The sequence below is a fragment of the Periophthalmus magnuspinnatus genome, chromosome 22, assembly GCF_009829125.3.
Source record: "Periophthalmus magnuspinnatus isolate fPerMag1 chromosome 22, fPerMag1.2.pri, whole genome shotgun sequence".
Classification (NCBI taxonomy): domain Eukaryota; kingdom Metazoa; phylum Chordata; class Actinopteri; order Gobiiformes; family Gobiidae; genus Periophthalmus; species Periophthalmus magnuspinnatus.
Window position 1 is genome coordinate 20,383,001 of NC_047147.1, and position 27,954 is coordinate 20,410,954.

Sequence of the window (27,954 nt, forward strand, 5' to 3'; positions counted from 1 at the left end):
GTTCAAAGCGTGGGGAAAAAGTCGCGGCTTATAGTCGGAAATCTACGGTATTATACATGAACATTAACCAAAGAAAATCAACATTCAACTTCTGCCAGCAATCAGTCAGAAGTTTGGACATGCCTTCTCACTGATTTTTTTTCTTTACGTTTATCACTTTCTACTTTTCAGATACACACGGAAGACAATAAATTATATCATGCAAGATATATGGAATTATGTAAGAATGGAAAAAAAGCTAAATAAATCATGTAACGTATATATTAAAATCCTCAAAGTATCCACCCTATGCTTTGTTGACAGCACTGCAAACCCTTGGCAATGAGCTTCATGATGAAGGCTTTCACTTCACAGGTGTGCCTTGTCAGGTCAAAAGTAGTGATAAAAATAAAAAGTGGCTATTTTTAAAACTCTAGCCAGTTTTGAGTTATTTTGAGTTGAGATTTTTTGTTTATTACATTCCATACATGTTCATTCATACAGTTGGCGTTTTCAGTGAGAATCCACAATGTAAATAATAAGAAAAATAAAGAAATAAAGTGTGTCCAAACTTTTGACTGGTAGTGAACATCATGGCCAACAACAGGTCTGGAGGACTAAAAGGCCAGTGAGGAGGGAGGAGGGGTGGACAGGACTAAAGGGGAGAGTGAGGGGGGAGGTATGGGGTCTAAAAATATAGAGTATGGTCTGACAGCCACAATCACTTCAAAACTCTACCCCTGGAGGAAGTCAGTTTTAGACTGTTTCAGAACAGATTACCCAAGTTTGCCCTAATATTGCAGTTTAATGCAAAAATATAAAAATACAATATTTCTTGAGTTCAGATGACATACCCTCTCCTGAGTAGTATTCTGTGGGCACAATGTTTTGGTCCCAGATGATCTTTTCCGTGGGGTACAGAGGCATGAGGTTGAGCTGCTCTATCTGAGAGATCCTGCGTTCATGACGAGACACCTGTGGAAACAAGCGTTGAGCTCCTGACATATGTACACATGTAGGAATATTGTACGTTGCCATGGCATTTTTATTACAGTCCAGAATTCAAGTTTACAATGAAGTTTAGAATGACAACTCTATACTAAACAAAACCAATACTATTTTTCAGATTTGAATTACAATAGTTAAAGGTGCCCTAGGTAACTTTTCTAGTGGACGGTCTGGAACCTACTCGTCCACGTTGAAATGTAATAGCTTTGCCTGAAATAATCAGCAGTACGGCATTAAACTTATCCATTGTTAATGGGACAAGCAGATGACAGGGCTGAGTTTTTGGTCAGATCTGTGAGGAGGTGACTCCGCTGCATTAGAATAAATGCAAGATAAATAAGTTTAATGCCTTATGGTGGAACCTTCTAAGCAAAACAATAACATCTCCATGGAGACAAGGAGTTGGCAGACCCCAACCAGAATTTACATGGTTAAATAGTCTATACAGTGGTATGAATTTGACTTTTTTAAACAGTAACAGTTTAATAACTACAATACCTGTATAGCAACATTGTAAAAATCCTGCTGTCAATGAATACCCTTGAAAGTATTAAATTGTATAGCCTGTAGCATCTCAAAGGACCAAAGCAGGCTCTTGCATGGTCTCCATGGATACGGGAAAAACAAACAACTTATTTCGCATAATCCAACAATCCCTTACTTGTGTCCTTTGAACAGCACATGCTGCACATGGCGTTATCAGCTCAAAAAACAAAAAGTAAAAATAACTGTTCAGAGTGTCAGCAGGGTAGTCAAAAAAAATGCTCATAAGAGAGCATGTGTAAATATCCACGGGACATACTTTACACATCTGATGAATAATGGTTTGAGGGCTTATGAAATATTAAAAAGAATTATAAATATTTGGTTTATGAGCTCTATCTTGAATTTGCATGTATTTCTTATGCCTGTACACCGCACTAATTCAGGGCTTCTGCAAACATTATGCATTAAATTATATGTTCCCAGAAGCCCTACATTAATATAAAACATTTACATTTAATTTTGGTAAATTACTGTACGTAGCATGTGTTCAGTTTTTAAAAAGGCACTACAATCACAACTGAACCTGGGTTGCCAGAGTCTTAACCTGCAGATTGAGGATGCAGGTGCTAGGGTTTAGGTAGTGACCATTATGATCAGAGAGTCCTTTTAGGTTTAAACAACTGGATATCAGCATCGAAACTGGCAACCCAAATGAGAGAGTAATGTCTAATGTTTTTGTAATAAAGAATAAATCAGTATTACAATTGTTTCAGTAAAAGCTATAAATGATTGGAACATGTTTACTAGTATCTGGGGACACAGATAGGTCATGTTTATGATTATCTTACATCCTGGTCCTTTACATTTTCCCAAATACAGCTACAGATCTCATCAGTCTACTGTTGTGTTTTAAGCTACACTCATGGCATTGAATTTTATTAGATTACATGGAAATAATAAGCCTTGTAATCGCATAAATATGTACATTTAGTTGGACATTCAAGGTCTATTAAAATCAAAACAAACTTATTAACGCTTAAGCTCTGAACAACAGATCTCCACTCATGTATAATGTATGAAAGACTATCTTAAGGTCTAGTATCTAGTTTGTATGAATATTTGATGTACACGGATAGGCGGTTATAATGTAAAATGCAGCCCTTATAAGTAGAATGTGTGATAAAGCAGAGTCATTACCAGCAGCTCCAGGAGGAAGTCCTTGTCATAGCTGGTGTCCTGTCCTTCGGCCAGCTCTGGTAAAAGGCACAGGTACGACGCCACCTGGTGGAGCTTGTTTGGACTGCGGAGGATAAGAAAACAGTAGGGTTATTGCAACACTTGAATGTTGCATACTGCAGCTCATAAGTTGAGATCATGTTAGTAAACAGTTGGTGAGTGGACAAGAGGCTTTTTGGAGAGCCAACTGCAAAACGCTTATTTCAGTTGAATAAGTTGACTGAGAAGAAGTCGCTTTTAAGTGTATTTTTATTATTGATACTTTGCAGTGACATCATGCTGGCAACAAAAGATTTATGATCATGTGGACAATCTTGAGCTGTGACTCTAAATCATGGGTTGTACTCACTGTCAGACAGCAACCGATATCAAGCCTGTCTAGAGTCTTGGTGCAGAGTGAGCCCTCCACTCACTGCGTCTGCTGTGATCAGTCTTTGTGGCCAACAGTAAACACAAGTGCTCCTCAGAATAACAGCAGAAGAGTGAACGGGACCATATCTGCCCTTTTCCCCTTCATTTAGTAACTTTTACCATTGTGTAAACACAGCTAGCATGTAGCGTTAGCCTCAGCTAACATGTACAGCTACAGGGACGTTACCACAAAGAGTAAACTTTGGTCTTTTCCACACTGATGGTGTCCAGCTTCTCTGTAGCTATATATTTTGCTTCAAAATTTGTTATCATGACACGCCTAGCGGACACCAGGCGTAACACATTCCAAGCATCCTAATTATTCAGTGATGAGTTTATAAGTAATTTAATTCCTGTTGTGAGACATTTTATAAATAGATGCAGACTGGACACAGCAGTCTCATTTTGACCTCAAGAGCAGCTTATACAATATATCTGCACTGGGGCAAGACAAATTCTGCTCAAATATATGGATTTTTTTTTTTTTTAAATCCGACACAGCCACTTAAAATACAGACTTCCAAGACTATCTCAGAGCCCATTCCCATTGTGACATGACATAACTTGTGCAGACACCAGCATGTGAACCAACCCCCGGCCCTAGCATTGCACAGCCTTATCCTGCACTTCTTGTGTTAGCTCCTCTCCCTGACAGTGGCCTCCTGCTCGGTCAGCATGTGGCGAGAGCCCTGGGATTATGGAAAATCAAAGCCCGCGCGGCTCGGACAAGCTGAGGCGTGGTCCTCCGCATGCAGACCCGAGCTAATCGCGCTGACACCGAAGGAGGACGACGCGATGTGACAAGACCCGGACGTGTACATGCATGCGGGTGAGGGAGGGGGGAGCGGGAGGTCGAGGGCGGGCGGGGAGCCGGGCGCGGGCTGCTGAGGAGGCAGTTCGGAGGGATGACCTGGCATGTGAGACGTGCGGATTAGCAACAAAACAACAGCGGTAACAGCGGAGGGGAGGAAGGTTGACAGCTGAGTAAGAGAGAACAACGGCAGGTTTACACAGTATTGTTGAAAATGTGTTTAAAAAGCAGGTGCAAGAGTGTACTACATCGCTCGTATAAATTATATTACAATCATAAAATCTAACTGTGATTGGACAAACCAGCCACATTTGAGCTGCGAGTATCCCTTAAAGTTTAGATGCCAAGGTGATGAAACATTGCCTTACTACATGGTCCAATGGTTTGAGCCTAGATGCATTTGTACTGGAGTCCTTCTAAAAGAAAACTCTAAAAGTATTTAACCGAAAACCACAACGATACCACCAACACTGCAGTCCTGCAAAAATATAAACTTTTAAATTGAGGAAATATGATTAAATATATGTCCTGGCTTAATGTTTAAAGTGGTCCAGGCCTGTGCTCTCCTCCCATCGAAGTTTGCAAATAAACTATAGAGATGTAATGCCATCTAAGGCCTTGTTATGCGTTTTTCGAAAAGTTTTTTTTTTTTACTGTCGTTTATTGTATATATCCATGTATACTAATATTGCCTGTTTTTTAAGGTGACTTTTTAACATCGGTCCAGAGAAAGCAGATGAAAAATACCTGTTTAGGATAATTCTGGTGGATTTATTGAAATGATGATTAATGTACAGTGTCGTGGTTAAATAAATGATTAAATTAAAATAGTATTACACCAGAAAACTTTAAAGAGGGGGTATTTTACTTCTGTGAGGCTAATACATATGTAGATCATCATGTTACCTTTTATTGTTTTGAAAATGCAATATTCACCAATAACAGCCTATTAACATGTTGTATAAATTTCACTTTCATTGATGCTCTGAGTCTCCCTTCCCTCTGCTCCTGAAGCAAAAGAGATTGCTGCGATGTTATGTATTTTCCGACTTTTTTTAGTGAGAGATGCTCCAGATGGATAAATGTGTACAACTTAATTCAGAGTATGTGAGCCAGGTTACAATCTGGCAGTATTATGGTCATTATCTTTGTATGACCATTATCTTTGCAATTATGAGGATTTTACTGAATGTTTTTTATCACTTTTATAGGTTATTGTCCCATCCCTATGACTGGCATTGGCATGATTTGGAAGAAAATGTTATTATATATGTCTTATATATTTAAATTTGTTTAAATGTGTGAGGTATATATCTCATAAGTTTAAACTCTAGCTTCCATATAGTAAGTTAGACTACAAATAGGTTACGGTGAATGGAAGAAGTCTCTCACACCGTATAGACAATAATAACTATATCATTGCTATTGAGCCAAGATTGCTTAAAGGCCTCAGTCAATCACTCTGAAATACCACAGTGAAAGGTAATAAAAAACACTGGTAATTACAATTCAGCAATAAATATAACCCTACTCACTCCCTTTTTAAACACATCTCCACTGGTGTAAAATCTAAACCATATGCAGGAGCAGGTTCACCGGAGCGAGGGCACTTTGGGCTTTTTGGCAGCCTAATATCATTTGACAAACACAGCTGTTCTCCTCAGACTGCAGAGGATCGATGGAGGTAATGAGGCGTGCCCTGCTCTGTGGCTGCTGCCGGCTGCTGTTTATCGGGGAGGCCGGGCAGTGAGCGAAGGGCACTGCTGTTGGCTAACAAGACAGCACGGGTCACAGTCCGCTAAATTAAAGTGATGAATCAAAACCGCGACAATTATTTAAAAAGTCCACTGTGCAGCTTCTCCGATAGAGGTCTGCTACACGGTGGTTTCTATGGAGATGTAATTGGTTTGCCTGGTGTGCAAGCTGGTGGCAATGTTCAGAACAAGTTACAGGTCAGATCTATCCTGACCAACACTAGCTCAAGATCTGAATCTGTTTTTTTTTTTTTTCTTTTAACTGTGGCATAATGTTGTTGTATTTTGTTTCATTCATGCTTGGTTGATGATTTATATGCATTAAGTCCACTCCACCTGAGATGCCACCACTGTTTAAATTTTTCCAGGATTGTTGCATCACAGGTACAAACCCTGTGCAGTTTTTCGGTCCATAAATCATTGCACAAGCTGTCAAATAATGTATGGTTCTTCACAAAGCCATGCTCAAAAACATGAGATGCCAAAGCAAAGTTCCTCAAGAGCACTTAATCAGACTCAATCAGGTTTTGACTGTAAATCTTTGCAGATTTGAGTTTGAAATAAAGTAAAGTTTCTTAGGATATGAAAAAAGAACCATTACAAGAGCGATAAGCATGCGTGATTCGAGATGAAATGAATGCCATATTTGCCCAAGTACACAATGGCACTGGTTGGAAATGTGTCCTCTGCATTAACCCATCCTTCAATGCTCGGGGCAACCTGTCAAAAGTAGTGGGGATTTCCAGATCTTGAGCTAGTCTCAGTCAGGACCTTAGCTGGAGGATCTGACCTATTGTGCTTGTTTTGGGTTGATGGGGAAACCGGAGTACCCCCAAGGAAACCCACCCAGACACAGGGAGATCATGCAAACCCCACACATAAATGCATACCCAGAACCTTCTTGCTGTGAGTGCTAACCAAATGCAGTTGAAAGTTGTTCAAAAATACAAACAGATTTACTTGTTGAGTCCAAATATAAAAGCAAGCAAGGTTCATTCTCTTACAAACACTCCTCCACATATCAATTCGTCTTTTTCTCAAACTCCAAACTGCATTTCACTCAACAACAAGAACAAAACGTTGTGTACTGCCTGTTTAAGAAGGTAGAGCAGTTAGATAATGAACCACTGTTGCATGTTTGGACTATGGACAAATCCTTCAGAGCAGCCACGCATACTACAGCACATCTGTTCCTGCCAGTGGCCCATATTCTCTCAGTGCTCCTGCTCCTCCTCATGGTGAGGGCTTTACCTGAGATGTCCGAAGTGCTTCTTTAAGGAATCTCTGGTGTCTACTGCCGCCACGTTAGACAGAGCAAAGTCCAGGAGCTCGGGGAAGTGGGCGAAGGCTGCCCTCTGAAAGACAGGCCACACAAACACAAGTCAGGATGCTACTTATACAAGCTGAATATGAGCTCAGTTAAACCTCAGTTATAAGCTCAATGTGGATATTAGATCAGATTTTGTATGTAAATTCTATCAAAAGACATAGCATCATTCAACTGTTGCAAAACTTGTACAAAAAGGACATTAACACACAAAATTAAAAAACATTATGATGTACTGGTGACCTTAAATGTCACCTAGTGAATAAATTGTATTAATATTTATGACACTTGTGAATCATTTCTAAAATATTTTAAATCACAGTATTGTTCTAAAACAACTTAATAAAAGAAAATGCGGCACTGATTTCAACCTGTCTGTACAGCAAAGTGCCACTCTGCAGGACCAGGCTAAACTCCTACAGAAAAGTATAGTTTATAGTAGCAGGCAGCAATTGTTTGTGCCAAAATGGCTGTGCGACGCTGACGAATCCTACACATATCGCAGATTAAGAAAATAAAATTGGAGAACAAAGCAGTACAGAGCAGTGGGTGTGTACCGCTGGTGATGAAAACAGGCAATGACGTCTTGAATACAGCAGAATAAACATTACTCAAACACACACGAATCACTCTAAATACAACTCCAGACGGTAAATGAGAAGAGAAAACTTTTATACCATAGTTACAAGCTCTAAAAAGTCAATTATGGACAATACATCTCCTTTAAAGACAAATCCGAAATAGAGTTTTATGCGGTACAAGAACCATGGTGGTGTGATGTATTGTAATATCCTGTGGCTCTGTTTGAAGTATTGATTTATGAGGCTGCAGTGCTGCATTGCGTTCACAGCCAAAAGTATCAAGAAGTGTGCCAGGAGAGAACAGGGTGAATCGGCACTTAGAATACTATCTTGCACAAATAAAATGTACACTGGTGTGAAAGTGTATGCTAATGCCAAAAGCTAGTGTGATGTTGCAGAAACATGAAAAAGAATGTTCAGTGTACAATTATAAGAAATATAAAAAAATATATATATATCACTAAGATTGGCAAAAGTATAAAAAATCAAATACTAGATACTCACCTGAGCAAGTATGAATACTGCAAAAAATCACATTAAACAGGATAAAATTTGAGCTTTCTTGAATAGCTTTTGTGTCATTTTGAGCATCATCAGAACTAGTACAAGATCTCACATAAAGTACTATTACTTTGTGTATGAGAATTACATTCTATTGCAAAAAAAGGAGCAAGTTTTATCTTTGGAGTGGTATCGTAATCAGTATCGAGAATTGAGACACTACTTTATACTCTTATTTGGAAGTTCATAACAAAAGTTTATTTTACATTTTTTATCAGCATTTTTCAGTATATTTTACAGTTAAAAATTTACAATAGTATCTGTATTTTGATATTTTTCCCACCTCTAGTTTAAAAGATAAGAGGTGTCAGACAGAGCTTTTTTAGAAAATCTCAGAATATAAAATTGAACCACAACAATTTCGTTCACATATGTTTGAATAATCCTGCGGTATTAGTCTGTCTACATCTCCAAAGTTCAAAATGCTCTGTTCCACCTTGTGATGTCATCCAGTTGTTTTAACAGCTATTTTTTAGCCTCAATCAAACTGCTTTACTCTTCAATACACTACAATAACCATAAATTGTTACATTTTAAAAATACATTATAATATAATAATATATTTTAGTTTTAACCTTTGTTCTTTTTCTTCTGGTGCCCCAAGAAGTAAAGAAGTTACAATGAGGGGCTGAAATTATTCAAATGATTCTAGTGAAGGTGAATGGAGTTTAAAAACACAGTGCAGTGTTTCCTGTATCACCACTTCATGACATCACAAGGTGGAACAGAGTGTTTTGAGTGAGAGAGAAGAACACAGCCTAAATATTGTACAGTTACGATCGTAAAAGAGAATACATAGTTTTGTCCTGTACCTGTAGTGAGATGATCCTGTCGTAGTGCAGCGTGGTCATCTCTTTCTGGGTCAGAGCGTTGCCTGTCTGGTCGTTGATCTCAAACCCAGCGTAGAACTTGAGCATGTCCAGCAGCTAAACACCACAAACAAGAAGAAGAGGTTTATTCAAATGCATACACTGCATAAAGAAGTGGACTAAGAGCGTGTGACGTCACCCATAGCGACAGCAGCAGTTACAGAAAAAGTTGTGACAGTTTCTCAGTACAAAGTGAATAGGAGTCGAGTGGCCGATGGTGCAGCAAGTGCCTCATAATCACTTCCTATTTGGAACGCAACGGCTACCAAATATTAATATAGAAATATTACACCAACATTTTTATAATGCATTTTGTTGTATAGGACATATATTTTTTGTCTTTTAACCATGGCATAACATTATTGTATTTTGCTTCATTCATGCTTGTTTGATGATTCTTATGCAGTAAGTCCATTCCACCTGAGATGTCACCAAACACTCTGTTTGAATTATCCCAGGATTGTTGCGGCACAGGTAGAAACCCTGTGCAATTTTTAAATCCATAAATCATCGCCCAAGCTGCCAAATGATGTATGGTATGGGAAAGCAATGTTCAAAAACGTGAGATGCCAAAGCAAAGGTCCTCAAGAGCATGTTTAAAAGCCAAAGATAATACAAAATAATGCATAATATGTGTTCCTCAATCAGACTTAATAAGATTTTTACTATGAGTCTCTGCAGAACTGAGTTGGAAATAAAGCAAAGTTTCTTAGGATATGAAAAAGAGCAGTTACCGAAGTGTGTGATTCTGGCAAGAATTAGCATCTCAATATTTCTTTTGGAGCATAATTATCCCTTTATACCCTTATTTGGAAGTTTGTAGCATATTTTTAACAGCTCTTTTTGCAACATTGCTTATGATAACTCTATGATATATTTGATATTCAAATTTAGCATTTCTTCAAAACAACAACCATGATTTACAGAGAGAGAAAGTCATTATGATTTGAAAGGAACTGAAGTCTTCAAAAAAACTCAGAAAACAAAAAAAAAGGAGAAATGAAAAATTATACCGTGGGTATTTCAATAATCCGTCCACCTCACATTACACTAATGTTGTTACATTTTGTGCAGCTGTTATATAATATCAGCATGTGTGGTGTTTAAATGTGCGTTTGGGCTTTTGTCTTTGAGGTTAGTGAGTGCAGATATCCAGAGTGGAGTCACAGTACCTGACAGAAGAGGTGTCCCTCCTTTTCCCGCTGGGTGAGCCCGGAAAGGTGACAGTGCACCACCAGGTGGGAGTCGTCTAGCACCGTGTTGAACCAGCGGCGGGTGGGGAGCAGCGCCTGGGCACAGAGTGTGGCAAAGCAACAGTTTTTATATATTTTACAAACATTCTTAACAGAGCTGCAATGGCCACCAAAACAACATGTGAGGGATATAATTAACCTGCATTACTCTTGGACAGTCATTTTATTCATTTCAGTTAAACCAAGCAGTTTTTCACCATTTCCTGCATTATTCAATCACGTGCCATAGCAGGTGGGTCTAAGCTTCTCTTGTAGCCACAGCTGCTCTGAAGGAGGCTAGCCAAGGCTGTCAATGTGCTCCAACGACTTCTCCAACCACCACCAATACGTCACTGCACCACATTCATACAAGGGGAAGTCAAAACTGCATTATTTCATTTTTGTCACTGTTAGAGTAAAGTTGATTCATTTATTCAAGAATGCTAAATAATAGATACAATTAATACGGCACAAGGTAAAGTAAAAGCAATTAAACATTCTGATTGATTTTACTGCAGATGTATTGTGTGGCTATACAACCCTATGGAATATACAGAATTTCACAACTGTATATTTTATAGGATATTGATCATAATTCATTGGATTTGTGCTTTTAGAAGATAAGGATGAATTTTAAACTTTGTATTTTATGGGGTAATGAATTGTGATTCTTTAATGTCTTCTGTACCTGCCCTGGGACTGCAGGTGGAAAGTAGTTTGCAGTTAAATTTGGTGCAGAGCATCTTTTCTTTAATGTAATCTGTGCACTGTCCTTGTTTGTTTGTAAATAGATAAAATACAATATTTTTAGCATTTTTGTTTTACTCAAATCCCCAGATTAGCAGCCATTTGCAGTCCAGTAACTAAGCAGCAACAAACTAAGGTAGAAAACTTTAGGGTTGTTATCCTTTAGTGCATTAGTTGTGAGTGATTGGATTATAATGGATTTATACGGGACAACAGCACAAAGGAGACAGCATAGAGTGAGTTAGCTGGAGATTTGGGCATAAATTGTGGATTAATCCTGTCTTTTTTATACAAATACGCAATTTACTAGTATTTGTCTTGCCGGTGCATTTGGGGTCAAATATAATCTAATTATATAGTTCGGGGATTTTTTTCTAATGCCAGAGCCTATTTTAGTCGACTAATGAAGAATTTCTTCAAAGAGGGGGCATTACACGTCTGCTAACATCATACATTTAGATCACCATGTTACATTTTATTGTTTTGAAATGCTATATTTGCCAAAAACAACACATTCACATGTTTTATCATTTCTTATAATTGCTCCCCATGCTAAGTCACTCCCCCATCAGAACACTATCACAACACAATCACCGCACATCCTGCTAATGAGACTACTGCACATCACATCAGGTTTGTGAAGTTGTTTTGTACAGTTTTGCATTGTGTTTTTGTGTATGAGAATTGCCGTGCGGGTGACGTGAGCTGAGAATTGCATAGAATTTTACAGCTAACCGCAGGGAGTGTTTGAATAGGGCCCCAGACTATTTTATGTTATGTTTTTCTACCTACATTATAACGTGTAGGTAGAAAGCTAAAAATAAATCTGTCTTGTAGAATAGCCCCTCTTTAATTGATTACAGCCTTAACAAACTTAACTAACTACCATGGTGGATTTGTGAATTATGTTATTTTACAAACCCACCTAGTCAATACATGTATCCAAGTGAAAAAAAAAAATATCATCACTTGCAACACCACCATTTTTGATCCCACCCTGTCATCTACTGCTGTGCACTCTCGTCTTCTTCAGTTCATTCTTGATTCATGGACACAGCGAGGGGAAGTATGGATTTCAGGGAAGTGATTGTGTGTAAAAGGATAGCGCCGGAGTGGAGGACGGAGGGCAGAGGACAGAGGAGGAGAGGGAGGAGAGGGAGGAGAGGAGGGGAGGGTGAGGGGGTAGGGGCTGGGTGGACATTTTGTGGACAGTACCGGGAACAGCGAGATGCGCCTGTCAGCACTAGGCCCGGGACAGATCAAGAGGCAGGGAGTAACATGAGAGGTGCAGAGACAGCAACTGAGAGAGGGAACACTGACGGAAGAATGTCCTATACCACATCCTGTAGCTTTAGTTTTGTAGGTTTTTAGCAGACTAACAAGATTACATTATACAAAGTCGACTTTTGTGAGCTTTAAACCATATCATCTGTATTTCGATTTATTCATGCATGCTTGAGTAAATTATGTATTGTCCTGTATTTGAAACTTGAGCAGTCATTCTTAAGAAATACCAGTCTTTTTTAAGCAAATTTAAAAGTGTGGGGTGGGAATATGATTAATCAAACCTCATCAAAACATATACTTTACTATACTTTGGGATTTAAATCAGCAGTGGTAACTTTGACAACAAATTAAGATGCAATATGTAATTTGTATGTATTTTCTGAAGGAGGAACCGCCACCTGCATGTTACAGTGTTGCCTGGATTGTTACACAGTTACGCAATTAAACATATATATTTCCATGGAGATAAACAAGTCAGATCTGTGGATAGGCAACCCTGCACACAGTAAAAATGCAGACAAGTTACATGTGATCTATACAACAGACATATTGAGCTTGTGTTTGCTATATAGCTATAATCTATGACATCCGTGGGTCATTATGTTTGAATTTGCACATTTGAAATCACAATATTCATCCAAGACTTGCCCAATGGGAGCTCACGTCGGCGTAAACGTCATCAAAGAGCAGTGGAGCTGTCAGCACCTCCCCACGTCACATTAGCGAACTACAGATTTTTTTTTCATTTGTACCAAAATGACAATGCAACAGTGCTGAATCCTACACTTATCACAGATTAAGAAAATAAAATTGGAGAGCGAAGTAAGTACAGAGCAGTGGGTGGAGGGTGAAAACAGGGTTTGACTGATAATATGGCACCTTGAAAATAAGCGATTAAAGATTAAAGAAACATGCACCAACCACTCCAAATACAATTTCGAGAGGGTAAATGAGAGGGAAACAACTACAATATGGTTAAAAGCTCTGACAAGTCAATTTTATAATAACAACAACAATAAAAATAATGTATAATCTGTTTAGACTCGTTTCCATTCATTGCCAACAAGCATTCTTACAAGCCCTAATTTATACCAGTTTAGTCCAGTTCCACTAAAGATTATAGTCCATGTAGTTCAACAATTTACTTTTTAGATGCACCGATCCTGCTTTGCCGTATACAAATCCAGCAGCGTAACTCTTCCTGACACAGAGGTGAGGCTGGATGGAGACTGGATGAGCCTCATGTTTCACAGAGTGCAGAGGTGTGCAGACAGCAGTGACAGCAGACTGCACACCGCCGAGGTCAAACCAGCATCTATCCACAGTGCTGACCAGAGCTGACCAGAGCCGGACAAACGTGAAGGACACAGCAACTGACTGCATCCACTGTGGCAGGAGGACACCACAGAGCAGCTTTTTATGCGTTTATTTATTTATTTACCCTTTTGAAGTTTAACTCAGACTGTCGGTCTAATTTGTCACACTCAGCAGTCTAGTAAACTGATGGGGGAGTGAAAGATGAAACATTTTTGCAGGTTTACCAATTAGTTAAACGAACTGTATGTAAGATTTAGATATTAAATATTCCACAAACATGATCTATCTGTGCCCCCAGATACAAGGTAAACATGTTCAAATCACATACATGTTGATAATAATTGTTATGCTGATTTATTCTTATTTACAAAAACATTGGACTTGAAGAACCTGTAACTGTCACATAAACTAATGCATTCCTTGTATAATATAGAAAAGTTCCATACCTCCAAATCAATCAGTAGCTCAATGAATCGCTCACAGTAGTGCACTTGGTCCATGGACACTGGCCCTGTTCAAAACAAATCCGACAGAATTTATACGTTTGGACACACAAACACAACATTGTTTTAAGAATTGTTATTTTATAATATATTGTGTACATTCTTTTAGGTTACTACTTATAATGAAAAGGTTCAACACTGTACGTTGTCCAACAGAAGGTTTTGTTGTTTAAAGGCAGTGCACCCTTTAGCCATAACCGTAAATCTCAGACTATAAGCCGCTACTTTTGTCCCACGATTTGAACCCTGCGGCTAATTGATAGATTTTACGGCCACCGGGGGCACTGTCTAACAGTAACAGTGAGAGAGACGTGGGGAACGCTTATGTGCTGAAGAACACACTAGTTTTGATTTTGAACTGTAATTTTGCCCATCATACACACACCCTCATCATGGAAAACACAGATGATGCAACTTTTAAGTTAAAGCCAATGGATCTGGCATCAAAGAAGGAAACAGAGTCACTGCACGTACGTTTGGCATTAATGAATTGATGGTGTGACGCTGAAGTCAGCAGCGGGAAGAATTTAGTCAATGTAAAAATACGACAAAAGCTTTCAGAGGAAATAAAAGCAGATGGCTCATGTTGGTGCTGTTTTATTTTTCTAAACTTGCAGGTACGATCATCCCATGTTGATGGCGTGTTTGTGCCAACTTTCAGGCAGTTTGAAAAAAAACATGTCTTAATCTAAAACTCAACAAAACCTCTGTGTACCGTCTTTCTGTGTAAATATGTCATGTTACAACATATGTGTAACATGCGGCTTATGTTCAAGTGCAGCTTATATATGTGATGTGGCCTATATTCAGGTGCGTTAAATAGTCCGAAATTTATAGTAATGTATCTTGCCGCAGTACAGATATATTGTAGCAGGACAAAATAAGTCACCTGTGTAACGCATACGATTATAGAGCCTTTTTTGTCTGAGAATCTAGAAGTGCACATTAGCATGCTAGTCGTTTTTAAGTTTTCCCATCACTGCAAAACTCTACTCTGAAAAGCACTTATAAACTAAATGCGGTGAATAATTAACATGCTTGAAACGCATGAGGTAAACAAGGAATAACTTTGGATCACAGCAAACCATTTAAAATTAACCAGTTCTGTTTATCAAATTTCATGTTTTAACTCCCGCAGCAATATTCCTACAATTATCTACCAGTCAGGAAGTGAGAACAACAAAGCCGTGCAGACAGCAGCGAGGCCCCCTGCTGGCTCTGGTGAGTAAGTATAGCGTGGCCGGCCCAGGAGCATGCTGGGAGCTGGGGCCTAATTACCGTGCAGTGGGCAGAGGAGTGATGAGTCCTGCTGTTTGGTAGAGTCTAATCCGTAGTGTCACTTTAGACCCCCCTAAACGCGATGGGCTGGGGCTGTTTTTAGAACTCAGGTAGGGGGGACCATGTCGTGGAGCATTACAATACCAACGCCAGCGCCAGTGGTTAGTGGCGGATGGGAATAGGCATTTTGGAACATGCATGACAACAATAACTTGGCACAGCAAGATGGATTCTCGCGATAGTTGTGAAACCTCTTGAGATACTCCCGCTGTAAGGTTCAGATTCGCCCAGCAGCTGGTGGACCAATCACAGAGCAGCAGAGATTTGCGTGTAGCCAAAAGTGAAGCACCCAAAGAAACTAAAACAAACATGGTGACGCAATTCAGCCTGTAATAATGTGAATGTTTGATTTCTTTGCTTGTTCTGCTGTTGTGATACTTCGACCAATCACGTTCAAATATTCGTCCTGACATTCATCCTTTTCCCGATCGCTTTCAGCAAGAGGCGCTCCACGTTGATATATACGTAGAAGTCACTTTAGACCCCCCTAAACGCGAGTCAAATCAAAAGATGGAAATACAGTGTTTAACCTGAAATTATGTAGTTATAGATGATTGCATGCTTCTCTCATATTGCAGCATTATAATGAAAAGCTCAGATCATAAACCATATAAAGAAGAGGACTAAGTGAGTGTGACATCACCCATAGTGCTCAGCTCCAGTCAAATGAAGCTCATCGAGGCCAGAGCAGTTATAGGGGTGAATTTGGAGCCAAGTTCCACATTTGGAATTCCCACAGCGAGTATCATAGCAGGGTTTGGCAGAGAAGGCGCGCTTAGCAACACTGTCGATCAAATGTTGCTAACGCTAGCGGGAGCGACCTCAGAGAAAGAAGGCGTCTCTTTTGCCCATTATTAATGTTCATTGCTTGAATAACGGGCAAAAGAGCTAAATAAAAACACCAGGATCATGTAGAGCGGGTTAATACGAACATTTAAGATCAAAATGACGAGGCTCACAACAGCAGTAACGGAGGGAGGGGTAACAATTTTTCAATGTAAAGTGAACTGGAGCCAGAGTCGGTGGAGCTGGAAGCGTGCCCACGATCACCTCCTATTTGGTACGTGCCGGCTAGCACATTAGCTCCATCCATTCATATACACAGTCTATGGCTCTGATAACTTTGATTCTTACCTGTAGCTGGAATGGACATCAACACTTGAATGAACTGTTTGATGAGCGCTGACAGAAAAGTCCTCTCCTTTTTAGACCTGAGAGTAACACAGACACACACGTTAAAGACCTGGTTATCCTTCTCATGACACTCAGACCTTAAATATGGTCCTCACTGCTCTGCGGCGTCGGCATCCATCTTGTCCAGTTTCTTCTTGATAAGATTCCAGAACTTCTGCAGCTTGGGGACCTTCTTGAGCTCGTGCTGCAGTCTGGCCTGGGAACGTCCGGAAAGACAGTTGTATTAGCTGAAGAAAAATGGTGCCTACGGATAAGAGAGACTGAGGTATTTCTTTACAATTGCTTCTAACTTTGTATACAAGGAGCCAATGATGATTTTAAGATGCTAAGTGGAGCTAGCAAAGCGCCAAAAGTATCCCAACACTACAATGTGAATGTATTTATGAGTAGTTACCCAGGAGTTTCTAGGCCTGTAACGATAATTACTGTATCGATTTGTCATTTCATACATGACATACGGAACAATACTTTTTGGGAATCAATATTTTTGTATAAGGTTTTGGCTAAAGATTCTCTGTGCACGTAATGCCTGCTGATTTCCCCCCAAATTATTGTTTAACATTTGTTGTTAACATTTTTTCAGCCATAGATCACACTTGAGTAAAAAGATGTTTTACGTTTCAGGCTTTTAGAAGTGTCCAATGTATTATCTATACACAAATATACAGTAGGGATGCAGTCATACAGTACATTTTGATACATGACAGGGTTGAAAGTCAAGAAAAATTGGACTAGAAATATCAGATTAGACTTGAGATATCAGATACATCAGCTGGCCAATATTTGCACTTTTTAGCATATCAGCTATCGGCCTGACTTGTTGCCTAAAAAGTACACATAAAGCTTAAAACTTTATTTCAAAGATAACTGTACAAAATGTGACTACACAGGTCTCTTATAGGATTGTGGTATTTAAGGGCTGTGTGTGAGTTTATAGTCAATTTAAATGACAAAATTTGAAGAAAATAGTCAAAATCGGCCTTACAAATCAGCCCAAAAGTACCGGCAGACCTTATCAGCCATCGGTTTCTCTGGATTCTAAACAATCGGTATCGGCATCGGACATAAAAAAAACAACATATCAGCTGATCTCTACATAAGACATGTCCTGACAATCGATTAGTCAGCTAAAAAGAGGGTGTGGAAAAGCTCTCAAAACCATTATGTATCTCTATGTATCTGACCCAAACTGCACTTGCAAGACTATACATGCATGGATAGTTCCTGCAAAAACAACTACTTATGCAGAAAACAGTACTAGGAAACAATGTATTTACCTAAGGACGGATTAAATGTGTGGATCGTGAGTTTAACCTGCGTTTTTACATGTAAATACCAATAAAAATACAAAATTTTCAGCTCACTCACTCACTTCTCCTTTCTGCTGCTGTCCCATATAAATCCTTATCATCAAAATAAAATTAATAGTTGACTGATTAATCGACTATATCCCAACATGTTTCACAAGACAGAAACTACAAAAGGGGTAATGTATTCATGTTGGATGCCTTAAAGATGCCATGTACACATCTTAATATACTGCAAATGTGTCTTGGCTTCTTTTGTCTTAATATGTGTAGATAAAAATGTGACTATTTTCCATCTGTCTATTCAAATTCCTGTATGATATCCCCTTTTTTCAACAAACCATACGTTCCCTGTTTGCAGTAGTTTGCAGTAGGGCTCTTACTGGTAGCAGACACATCCACATGGGCAGAGAGATGAGCTGCTGCACCTGCTCCCTGATCAGGTCCACCTCCTGTACAACACAGAAGAAACAGAATGATAGTACAGGTTTGATTAGACACTGGACAATCGCTGGGTTTCAGACGACATCACAACATTCTATAGGTCGATAATATTTAATACAGATCAGGGACACATAAAATGAATATTGTTAAAATGTAGATTTGTGTTGTAACACAGTGAGTTCTTGTGTCTAGTCACTAATAGAAATTATCAGGTCCAACATTTGTGCATTTACGTTTTAAATATTTCATGGCAAAAGTGCAGTGTATGTTAATAAATAAGATTTTTATAGAAGCAAGTTTCACCATATTAAATACAAAGAGCAGCTGTAGTGCGCCCTCAAGTGGCTGCCAACGCTTACTACATGTTACAATTAATCACTGTCAGAACTGATTTAATCAAATTATTTATGATTTATGAGATTGCCAGGACTGAAATCAATGGTAGCAATAGTTTTTCTGCTACTTATGTTTTGTGTGTTAGTTTTAATACCTTTATTACCACTATAAACGTTTATTTTGTTGTCTTTTTTTTTTTTTACGGTTATATTTACATTTATTGGGTGCTAGTTTAGCAGCAGATTTGAAACACATTTGAAGCAGTAAATTAGAATGCTGAAGTTTACTTGTGAAAGGACGATCTTATTTCCTGGCTTTGTTGTTTATACTAATAAAATGACCAAATAAAGAAGGTAAAGTCTCTGGATTTGCATATGTCTGACGTGGCAGCCATTTTGGAACGACATCCGTTGCTGTTGCTCAAGTCGCATCTGTCAAGCCTTTATGTGGCTTCTATGATTTCTATGATAGGTTGGGTTCATAATGTTCTACAATCCCCATAGTCTAAACTGAGCTGAAGACAGGTCAGATGGTGGATGGTGGAATTTGCTGTTCAACTGTCAGAGTTTAATTTGTTGACCTGGTTTATGGTTAATATCTCTGGGCCTATCCACATGAAACAAAAACTTGCATAAAGTTCAATGTCTTCTCTGTCAACCCCAAAGACGTGATTGTCATCAGTTGAAAAGTTTTTAAGCCATAAGATTAATATGACAAGTTTAATAAAGTTCAACATTTGTGGATCATAAGCTTGGATATTTATGTAAACGTCAGGAAGTCTCCCACAAATCTCCCATAGACTTATACAGGCTTCCATCTAAAATTGAAACATAATCAAATTCTCTAAAGTGAATACAACCTATCGCAGAGCCGTGTGACACATAATAAGAGCTGGGGTAGGAGACAGTACAAGTACAGTAGAGCCTGGACATTACATTTAACATGAATCCTCTGCTTCCCTGTTGTGTACTGCAGTACTATAGGAGACAGAGGCATGGGGCGCACCAACACTGACATCTAGTGGACTTAATGTAGAACTATACTGGATGGGTTCAACTTCAGATCGGATTTACTGAGGAAATTTTCTTGAGAAGCATTGAGATTCTGATTAGATTTGCGATTTATGTTTTAACAATAGGATTCTGATTCTTCCATACAGAAGAACAGAACGAGAACCAAAAGATTGAAACATGAGCTGACAAACTAATACAAGAATCACTTTTCAGAACATTTTTGTACAGATGTGAACTACAGGGTTAGCAGTTTTTATGCTGAAAAAGACAGGAGAGTTTGTTGTTTGTGGAGGAAATTGGTGTACTCATTTATCTAATTTATTTTTCGACTTGTGCAGCTCTATTATACAGTGGCATTACACATAGAAGTGGTGCAATTCTCCCATTGGTGGGTGACAGCTCATCTTACAGTAAACTATACCATTTTTGTCTTAAGTTAATCATATGTTCTTATTCCTGGATAACTTCAGTACAGTTATATCAAGATTTTGTAGAGTTTGGTGCATTTGTTAGATTTATATGTGCAAAAAACACTTCCCTTCCCCTTGCTCATTATATTTTAATTCACACATTTTAAATGGCACTATTCCTCTTAAACGACTTAATAAAAGAAACAAGTTCGCTGAATTCCACGTTATAAAACGTTTGTGCCCACTGGAAGCCAACGTCACTGTAAACTTCATCACAACAAAGAGCTGCGCATCTGTCATCCTCTCCTTTGGATAGCTGCAAATCACACTAGCGAGTAACCGACTTTTCATTTGTACCAAAATGACGATGCTGCCGAATCCTGTGCTTATCACCGATTAACAAAATAAAATTGGAAAATGAAGTAAATGTAGAATGGTGGGTGTGTATCAGTGGTGGTGAAAACGGGTTGAACAGCAAAATGGCATCTTGAAAATAAGCAATTAAAGATTGCACAAATTTGCACAAATCATTCCAAATACAAATTTTCTAAATAGGTCTACTTTAAGAACCCTACATGTACAAGCTGTGTATGTTGGCGTGTTGTTATGCTCTGATTCATAAACTGTTATCAGATATAATTGAAACAGCAGCTACTTACACTGTGATTTAACTAAATAGGCTAAAATTTGCAAATGAACTCAAACTTTCAATAATAATAATAATAAGGAATACACTCAATACTCAATACCGATTCTGATACCCCAATGAGAAACAAAAACACTCTTTCTTTAGACAATAGAATGTGATTTTCAACATTAAATGGTAGTACTTTCTTTTATATTTCCATGTGGCCTTATATCTGTGTAATCCCACAGTCGTCCAGTAGGTTCCATAGTGGTCCATGTGTGTATACTAGTCTATGTGTCTTATACTTGTTCTGATACAGCTCAAGATCATTCTAAAGATAATCAGGAAAGGTTCATTTCTGTCCTTAGAATGTGACTTTTTTAGTATTGACACTTGTTAAAATGAGTATGTAGTTTCTGTACTAGTTTTAGTATAGATTAGTATCAGATTTTTCGATACCTTTGACAACCCTGTTCTGTTCTGAATTGAATACTTTAAATAGATATTGCATATAATGTATAACATATTTCAATGAATATCTCAGGCGTTTGTGTATAGTTTCCTGGGTAAAATTTGTATATATTGATATTTCACATTAAAGTTGATCAGATCATTGGGAAAAAATAGCTAATGGTGATATGCAGGAATTATATCATAAAAAAGAACAGATTTTTTTATGCAAACTATTAATATGTCTGCACTTTTGTGGGTAACTTTAAAGCCATTTCATATTGACTGATACTTAAACCTATCAATACTTATCAAAATGCCAATATGTCCATACCAGGCTGTTGAAGCAGTGGTCGAGGAAGAGCAGTAGTACGGTGTGTTCTTTCAGCATTAGCCCGGCTCTCTCTCCCTGCAGCACGGCCTCCATCACACAGCGGAAGAACCACGGGAAGTGCTCCGGCTGCTTCTTAAACACCTGACACCAAACACATGAATTATGACACCACATTTTTGCATTTAAACTTTTTTTTTTTGTATTTATAGTTTTACTTTTAAGTGGTCGTTGGTGGAAAAAGTATAAAAGAAAAGCACCAAAATACAGGAAGTATCAGTAAGACAACGTACGCACATGGAAGGCATTTTTATGACAGTTTAAAGAGTGATTTAACTAAATGAAGGTGTGTCATTTATTTTTATTTGTCAAAGGGAATAGACATGTTTTAGCCCTTGCTTACATTTTGGTTGCTAGGTAACAATTATAGAATGATATATCCTTATTGGAGCGGAGCAATATGGCCAAAAAATAAAATCTCAATTTTTTGCACACACTGGACGATTACGTGACTGCTCTTTCAAACATGGAGGCTCTTTACATTTTTATTCTTTTTTTTTATTCATATGATATTATTTAAGAAATTGTAAACTGCCTTCATTTACATTTATATAGATATCTTACTGTAATTGCACAATAACAGTGCTTTTCAAGAGAGAAAGTCAGGAGTAAACTTGGTTCATAACAATCCTCGATTTCACGATTTTGCAATTTTTCAAACACTCGATTATTAAAAACTGGATTTAATTGAAAGAACTGGATTAATTGCCCAGCCTCATTACTTCTGTTACATCTGCTGCCTGTGTCCAACCAAGAAATAAAATTATAAACTTCACCAAAATTTGTATTAAGACCTTAAATATAATTACATTAACTATGTTTTAGTGAAATGAGAAGTCATATTCACTTCACCTTCATATATTAAACTTCAAGTGTTCTGTAGTTACAGACATTTCAAACGTGCCCTCTTGATTGTAAGTCTAAATTGTAGAGTTATGATTATTGTGACAAGAAGCAACACAATTTAAAAGTTATTCATGATTATTTACAGCTTGACTGAACAACAGTGAAATCTAATATTCTTTTCCATTTAAATTTCTTCCTTTATTATATCACTAACCTTATGTCATAAAACTTTCTGAATAAAAAAATAATAATACTGCGCCATAAACAGTGAGAGCTACAGCAAAACAACTTTACATACAGATTTACTGTTTTGGAGCGTAGACTGAATTAAAACTGAATAAAGGTCATTGTCACATTTTAATATAGCGCTTTTCCACCTTCAAGACACTCAAAGCTCTTTACATCAAGGAACCACTCACACATTCACACACACATTTATACACCAGTGTACGCAGACACTGCAGCTATTTCTTGAATTCATTTGATTATTATTTTCACTAAAAGCTGTAGAGGGTTGAATAAGTCACTTCTATGGCTAATTTTTGCTTCGGTGGGCTATTTATTTATTGCAGCTCAGGCCTTTTGAATGAAACAGTATTATCATTATTTTAATTGTATCAGTGACATAAAACAGTTTCAATATTATCATTTATCGCAATACATCTCTATAGCAATATATCCCTGCTTCAAAATGTTTTATCGTCACAGGCCTACAAATCACATATATTTTTAGTGGCTGTTAGACCTTACCTCCCACGCAGGCACATTCTCTCTGAACTTCTCATTGACGATGCAGCAGATGGACATGATGTAGGCGTTACTGGACACCTCAGGAGAGAAGTTCACCCACAGGTAGTTCTCCAGGTACTGACTGAACAACAAGTGTGACATATAGTAAGACTTTTCACATTTATGCCACTCACAAATAATAAAAATAAATAAAACACAAACTTACCTAAACTCCAGTAACATGATTTTCCTGATTGCAAATCTGAAATGAAATACAACATGTTTTTAAAAGGTGTTGGAGACTTTAATGTAAAAATATCTAACTGCATTTTTTCTGACACTTGTTTGCAATTAGACTATAGCAAAATATGAGTTTAAAGGGGCCATATTGCGATATTTTTTCCGATTTATGTTATAATGTTTTGTTTCATTCACACATATTTGACACACAAACCCTGCATATTTAGGCTGTGCTCTTCTCTCATACTGAAAACACAGTGATACAGGAAGTGCTCCACTGTGTTTTTAAACTCCATGCATCTTCATTAAAATCATTTGGATGATTTCAGCCCTAGAATTGCCAATCTCTACTGACCAGAAGATAAAACGGTAGCTGTTAACTTGAGAACTGCCACTTCATGACATGACAAAGTGGAGTATTTTGAGCTTTGGAGATGTAAATAGATTAATGATAAAGGATTACTCACATTAAAGAGCAAAAACAAAAAACACAACTCCAGGTATGTTTTGATCAAGGTAACAACATTATAACATGACTGTGTAATATAGGAACTTTAAAGAGCATGTCTTAACATTTCAATAATGATGTAAGAACTGCTGAACTAACCTAAGAATCCCATGCATTTCAGAACAACATTAAGCTTAAGGGCTGCTTTAGAAAACCGTTTTACTTTGTAAGCAAGGCTGAAATGATTACGTCTGACTTATTTTGTTGTCAATAAGGGAGCCTTTATTGTTCCATTGTTCCCATATGAAAATAATTTCAGTTTAGTAAACCAGGTACACTCTTGAGTCTGGCTCAGTCACTATGGAAAATTAGACAGGGATCTGATCCACAACAGGTTTAAAAGGCCAAAATTAGTCTCAACTCTGTATAAACACAGCACTTTCATCACATTATTCAGGGGATATGAATTATATGTATTTAATTAATATCCCAAAATGTTTTATAATTAAATTACTGTAGTTAACATGTACATTTTGTATTTATAAAATGTTTTTCAGTTTTATTCATATACCTCATTTAAATACAACTTCATGAATTATTATTGATACGTCACCTAATATTAAATAAGTGTGTGCCAAGTGAAACAGGGGCAGATTACTTACTTAGACTGCAGAATCTCCTGATCATAAATATCTTTCACCACCTGTAGGCAAGACAATAACAGTGAGTTAAAGCAGCACATATTTGATGAGTGGGTCTAATTGTGTTTAAGATCTTACTTTTTTGTCAAAGGGCAGTTTGTTCTGGGCCTTGGGAGCCCAGTATTTATTAGCCAACTGAAACAAGAAAAAGAGACAAGTTCATTTCAGGTTCTTTGCACCAAATCAAGAGCCAACAACGAGTGGAGAAGAAGAGGAGGAGCTAGCACTGTGGCAAAATAAAGATTCTGCAAAGAAACTGTACTACTAGTGTGTTTACAGAGTCAACTGAGCTTTTAATACTTGTTTATCCTATTACGGGTTAGGTCTCTATAGATGGCTAAGAATATAAAGAGAGTAAGTGACATTTTTTGTGTCTGAATAAACTGAAAAACAAAATAAGAATGTAACACTTTAAAATGCCATAAAATAAGGGCTGCTTGATTATGATTAAAATTCCATATTTTGGGACATAATTTAAATTAAAGAAAGTGAAGTAAATTTCCAATTCCTCTCATTTCTGATAAAATAAAAAATCCTACTATTAAGAGGTAAAAGGTCCCATATTATGCCGTTTTCTGATCTATGGAACATACCTGGAGTTGTGTTTTGTTTCAATCACATATGTTTAACACACAAACACCCTGCATATTTACGCGTCTTCTCTCAAATGTAAAACACTGGTGATACAGAAAGTGTTCTATACTGTGTTTTTAAACTCCACACACCTCCAATAGAATCATTTGGATGATTTCAGCCCTGGAAATGCCAATCTCTACTGAAAGTCTAATGGGAAGTGAATGGGAAATTAACTTCCAGAACCAAGAGGTGGGCAGTCACTGCTGAGCTCCACATCCATACTAATAACCAGACACTAATCCTAATAATTTTACTGAGCTTATTGCTACTGTATACTTATGTAATGCAGTAGTACTTCTTCCACTATGTTTGATAGACAAATCCACATACAGTGTACTGTTTACCTGTGTGACATATTCAGCGTTGATCTGAGCCACAGACGGAGCTGCAGCCTTCTTCGCTGGAGTTTCATTCTTTTCTGTGGAGGTGGACATCTTGAACAGACGCACAGGTCACTAGAGTTGACAAAAATGCATATTAACTCCTATTAGAGATACCAAAATATCAATAATACTGAAATGTATGTTTTAAGGATATAGATTAGGAAGGAACAGAAGTGTTTATCAGTGTCATATTTATAAGCAAATGCTGTATAGACAGTTATAGACACATTTGAGACAACTAGGATGGATTTCTAATACATTGTCAGATCATCGTCATTGTTATTAATCAAGTAGAAGTACAAAGTAGTACTACAGCGCATTTATAACTTTAAGTCAGTGTAACTGGGAAAGAAAAACATGAAATAATGCATAAAATCGGGTATTTTCTCATGAAACAAAACTAACAAAACCATATTCGAAGGAGTGTAAGAAACACAAATGATCAAATGTTGTCACTTGTAGACTTACAGTGGGAAAAAAACAAAACTTTTATACTGTTGTATACTAGAGTAAGCGAGGACTAACTGCACCTTAATATGATGGAGATGTAGTCACAATAATATACATTTTAAACAGAGATTAATTGAAAATTTGATTAAAGACTATCTTCACATTTAGGACCATGAATGTGTTTGTCAAAGGCTAAAACTGAAACATTTTGAGAAAAAGCAATAGGTTTAAATGGAGATCTAAAGCCAATGTAAACAAATAGTAAGTTCCGAGTATGGACAATATCCCGATAGACTTTACTAACCTTTATTTATAATGATTTTATTCCAGCATGAGCTCTTTTGGTGGCGAAAGAAAAGCATGTACACAAAACGCGCTGTTTGCGACGGACTTCCTGGTTTGGTACGTCTCAAACGTCGTCCCCACATTAAAACTTCTGTTCCGATCAGCAAATGTTCCTACCATCTTGGATTCAAATTCAAGCTCAAGTATGATTATATCATATATGAAAATACATGTGAAAAAATCACGAAAGTTGCTTTGTGCTTTGTGTAACAATTTAATGTATTATGAAATATGTAACAATTTAATGTATTATGATATATTAGATTTTTTTTTTTCATATTTGCATAGTAAAAAAAAACACATGTTAACTTATAACAAGAAACAGTGCAGTGTAATCACAATACAAAAATAACAATAGTCAAATTTAGCTCATTTACTTACAAAGTTACTAAACAGCAGTCTTTATATCGGCCACTAGAGGGCGGCACATACCAGAGAATGGCAGAGCCATTTTTCAGAGTGAAAACAGATAAAACATGTTTGGAACAAGATTTTGATCATGACAACGGCTACGGCATTTGAAATGGGAAAATAATGGACGAAATTTAAATCTAATCTAAAATAAAACCAGCCATGTGAGCTGAACTACCACCATTACAAATGTATAACAAAGGTAAGAACACTACTGTTTTAGATTGTTGTGCTACTATCTAGGAAGTGTTTTTGACTAGGAATCAGCTCAGCAAAAAACAAAGAATAATTTTATCACCAATCTTCCCCAAAAAATAGGTGAGGGAAGTGTCTTGCCCAAGGACGCACAGGTCAAAGCTGGGATGTAAGCTGGGATGTGTGTATATATATATATATATATATATATATATATATATATATATATATATATATATATATATATATATATATATATATATATATATATATATATATATATATATATATATATATATATATATATATATATATATATATATATATATATATAATAATAACTGTGCCATGTCCTTCCTCTGAGCTAAAGACAGTCACCCAAATGGACAGAGCTTACAGAGCACCCACGGCTCAGGTCTGTGCACAGGGGGAGATGACAGAGGCTGCAGGCTGAATACATGTGCAAAACTGGGACACAATATACTGCTCAGACCAGTGGGAATGTAGTCCACAACATTTAATCATTGTTTAGTCAATATCGTATTTTTGTGAATGAAAACTAAATGAAACTAATTATAAAAAGTCCTTCATAAAAAGACATAAAGACCAAAAACTATACAATCAAGCAGATATTTAAAATGTGAATACAAATGTGTATGACATTTGTTGGACTCAAACATTTAAATAAACAGTAAGAATTACCAATGTTGTGATGGAAAACAATGATTGATCTTAATTCAATTTAGATTTAGGTAACACTTAAATCTGCACGACAAAACGTTTTACTTTAAAGGCCTTGTATATCTGATATTTCTCCATGGATCTGATAATGTGTCTTTCCCCAGTACAGCTATATTGTATAAGCAGCTCTTGAGGTAAAACTAAGTCTGCTGTGTACTGTCTGCATCTAATTATGAAGGATTTATTTCCCAATAATCAGGATGTGTACA

At 37.3% G+C, this 27,954-nt stretch overlaps 1 protein-coding gene across 1 annotated transcript in view; it reads right to left on the reverse strand.

Moving 5' to 3' along the window:
* Nucleotides 1-26,459, reverse strand: part of aqr (aquarius intron-binding spliceosomal factor) — a 96,644-nt gene extending 70,185 nt beyond the window's left edge. Inside the window, exons 1-16 of the mRNA XM_033988015.2 lie at nucleotides 26,358-26,459; nucleotides 25,565-25,675; nucleotides 24,663-24,719; nucleotides 24,546-24,586; nucleotides 23,422-23,457; nucleotides 23,217-23,337; nucleotides 21,564-21,704; nucleotides 18,332-18,400; nucleotides 16,737-16,837; nucleotides 16,582-16,658; nucleotides 14,053-14,117; nucleotides 10,196-10,312; nucleotides 8,967-9,080; nucleotides 6,937-7,040; nucleotides 2,671-2,773; nucleotides 834-954 (exon numbers count right to left, since the gene is read on the reverse strand). Coding sequence (XP_033843906.1) covers nucleotides 834-954; nucleotides 2,671-2,773; nucleotides 6,937-7,040; nucleotides 8,967-9,080; nucleotides 10,196-10,312; nucleotides 14,053-14,117; nucleotides 16,582-16,658; nucleotides 16,737-16,837; nucleotides 18,332-18,400; nucleotides 21,564-21,704; nucleotides 23,217-23,337; nucleotides 23,422-23,457; nucleotides 24,546-24,586; nucleotides 24,663-24,719; nucleotides 25,565-25,654 — 1,357 coding nt within the window. The 5' untranslated portion in view covers nucleotides 25,655-25,675; nucleotides 26,358-26,459. The remainder of the gene's footprint in view (nucleotides 1-833; nucleotides 955-2,670; nucleotides 2,774-6,936; nucleotides 7,041-8,966; nucleotides 9,081-10,195; nucleotides 10,313-14,052; nucleotides 14,118-16,581; nucleotides 16,659-16,736; nucleotides 16,838-18,331; nucleotides 18,401-21,563; nucleotides 21,705-23,216; nucleotides 23,338-23,421; nucleotides 23,458-24,545; nucleotides 24,587-24,662; nucleotides 24,720-25,564; nucleotides 25,676-26,357) is intronic.
* Between the last annotated feature and the right edge of the window lie 1,495 nt (nucleotides 26,460-27,954).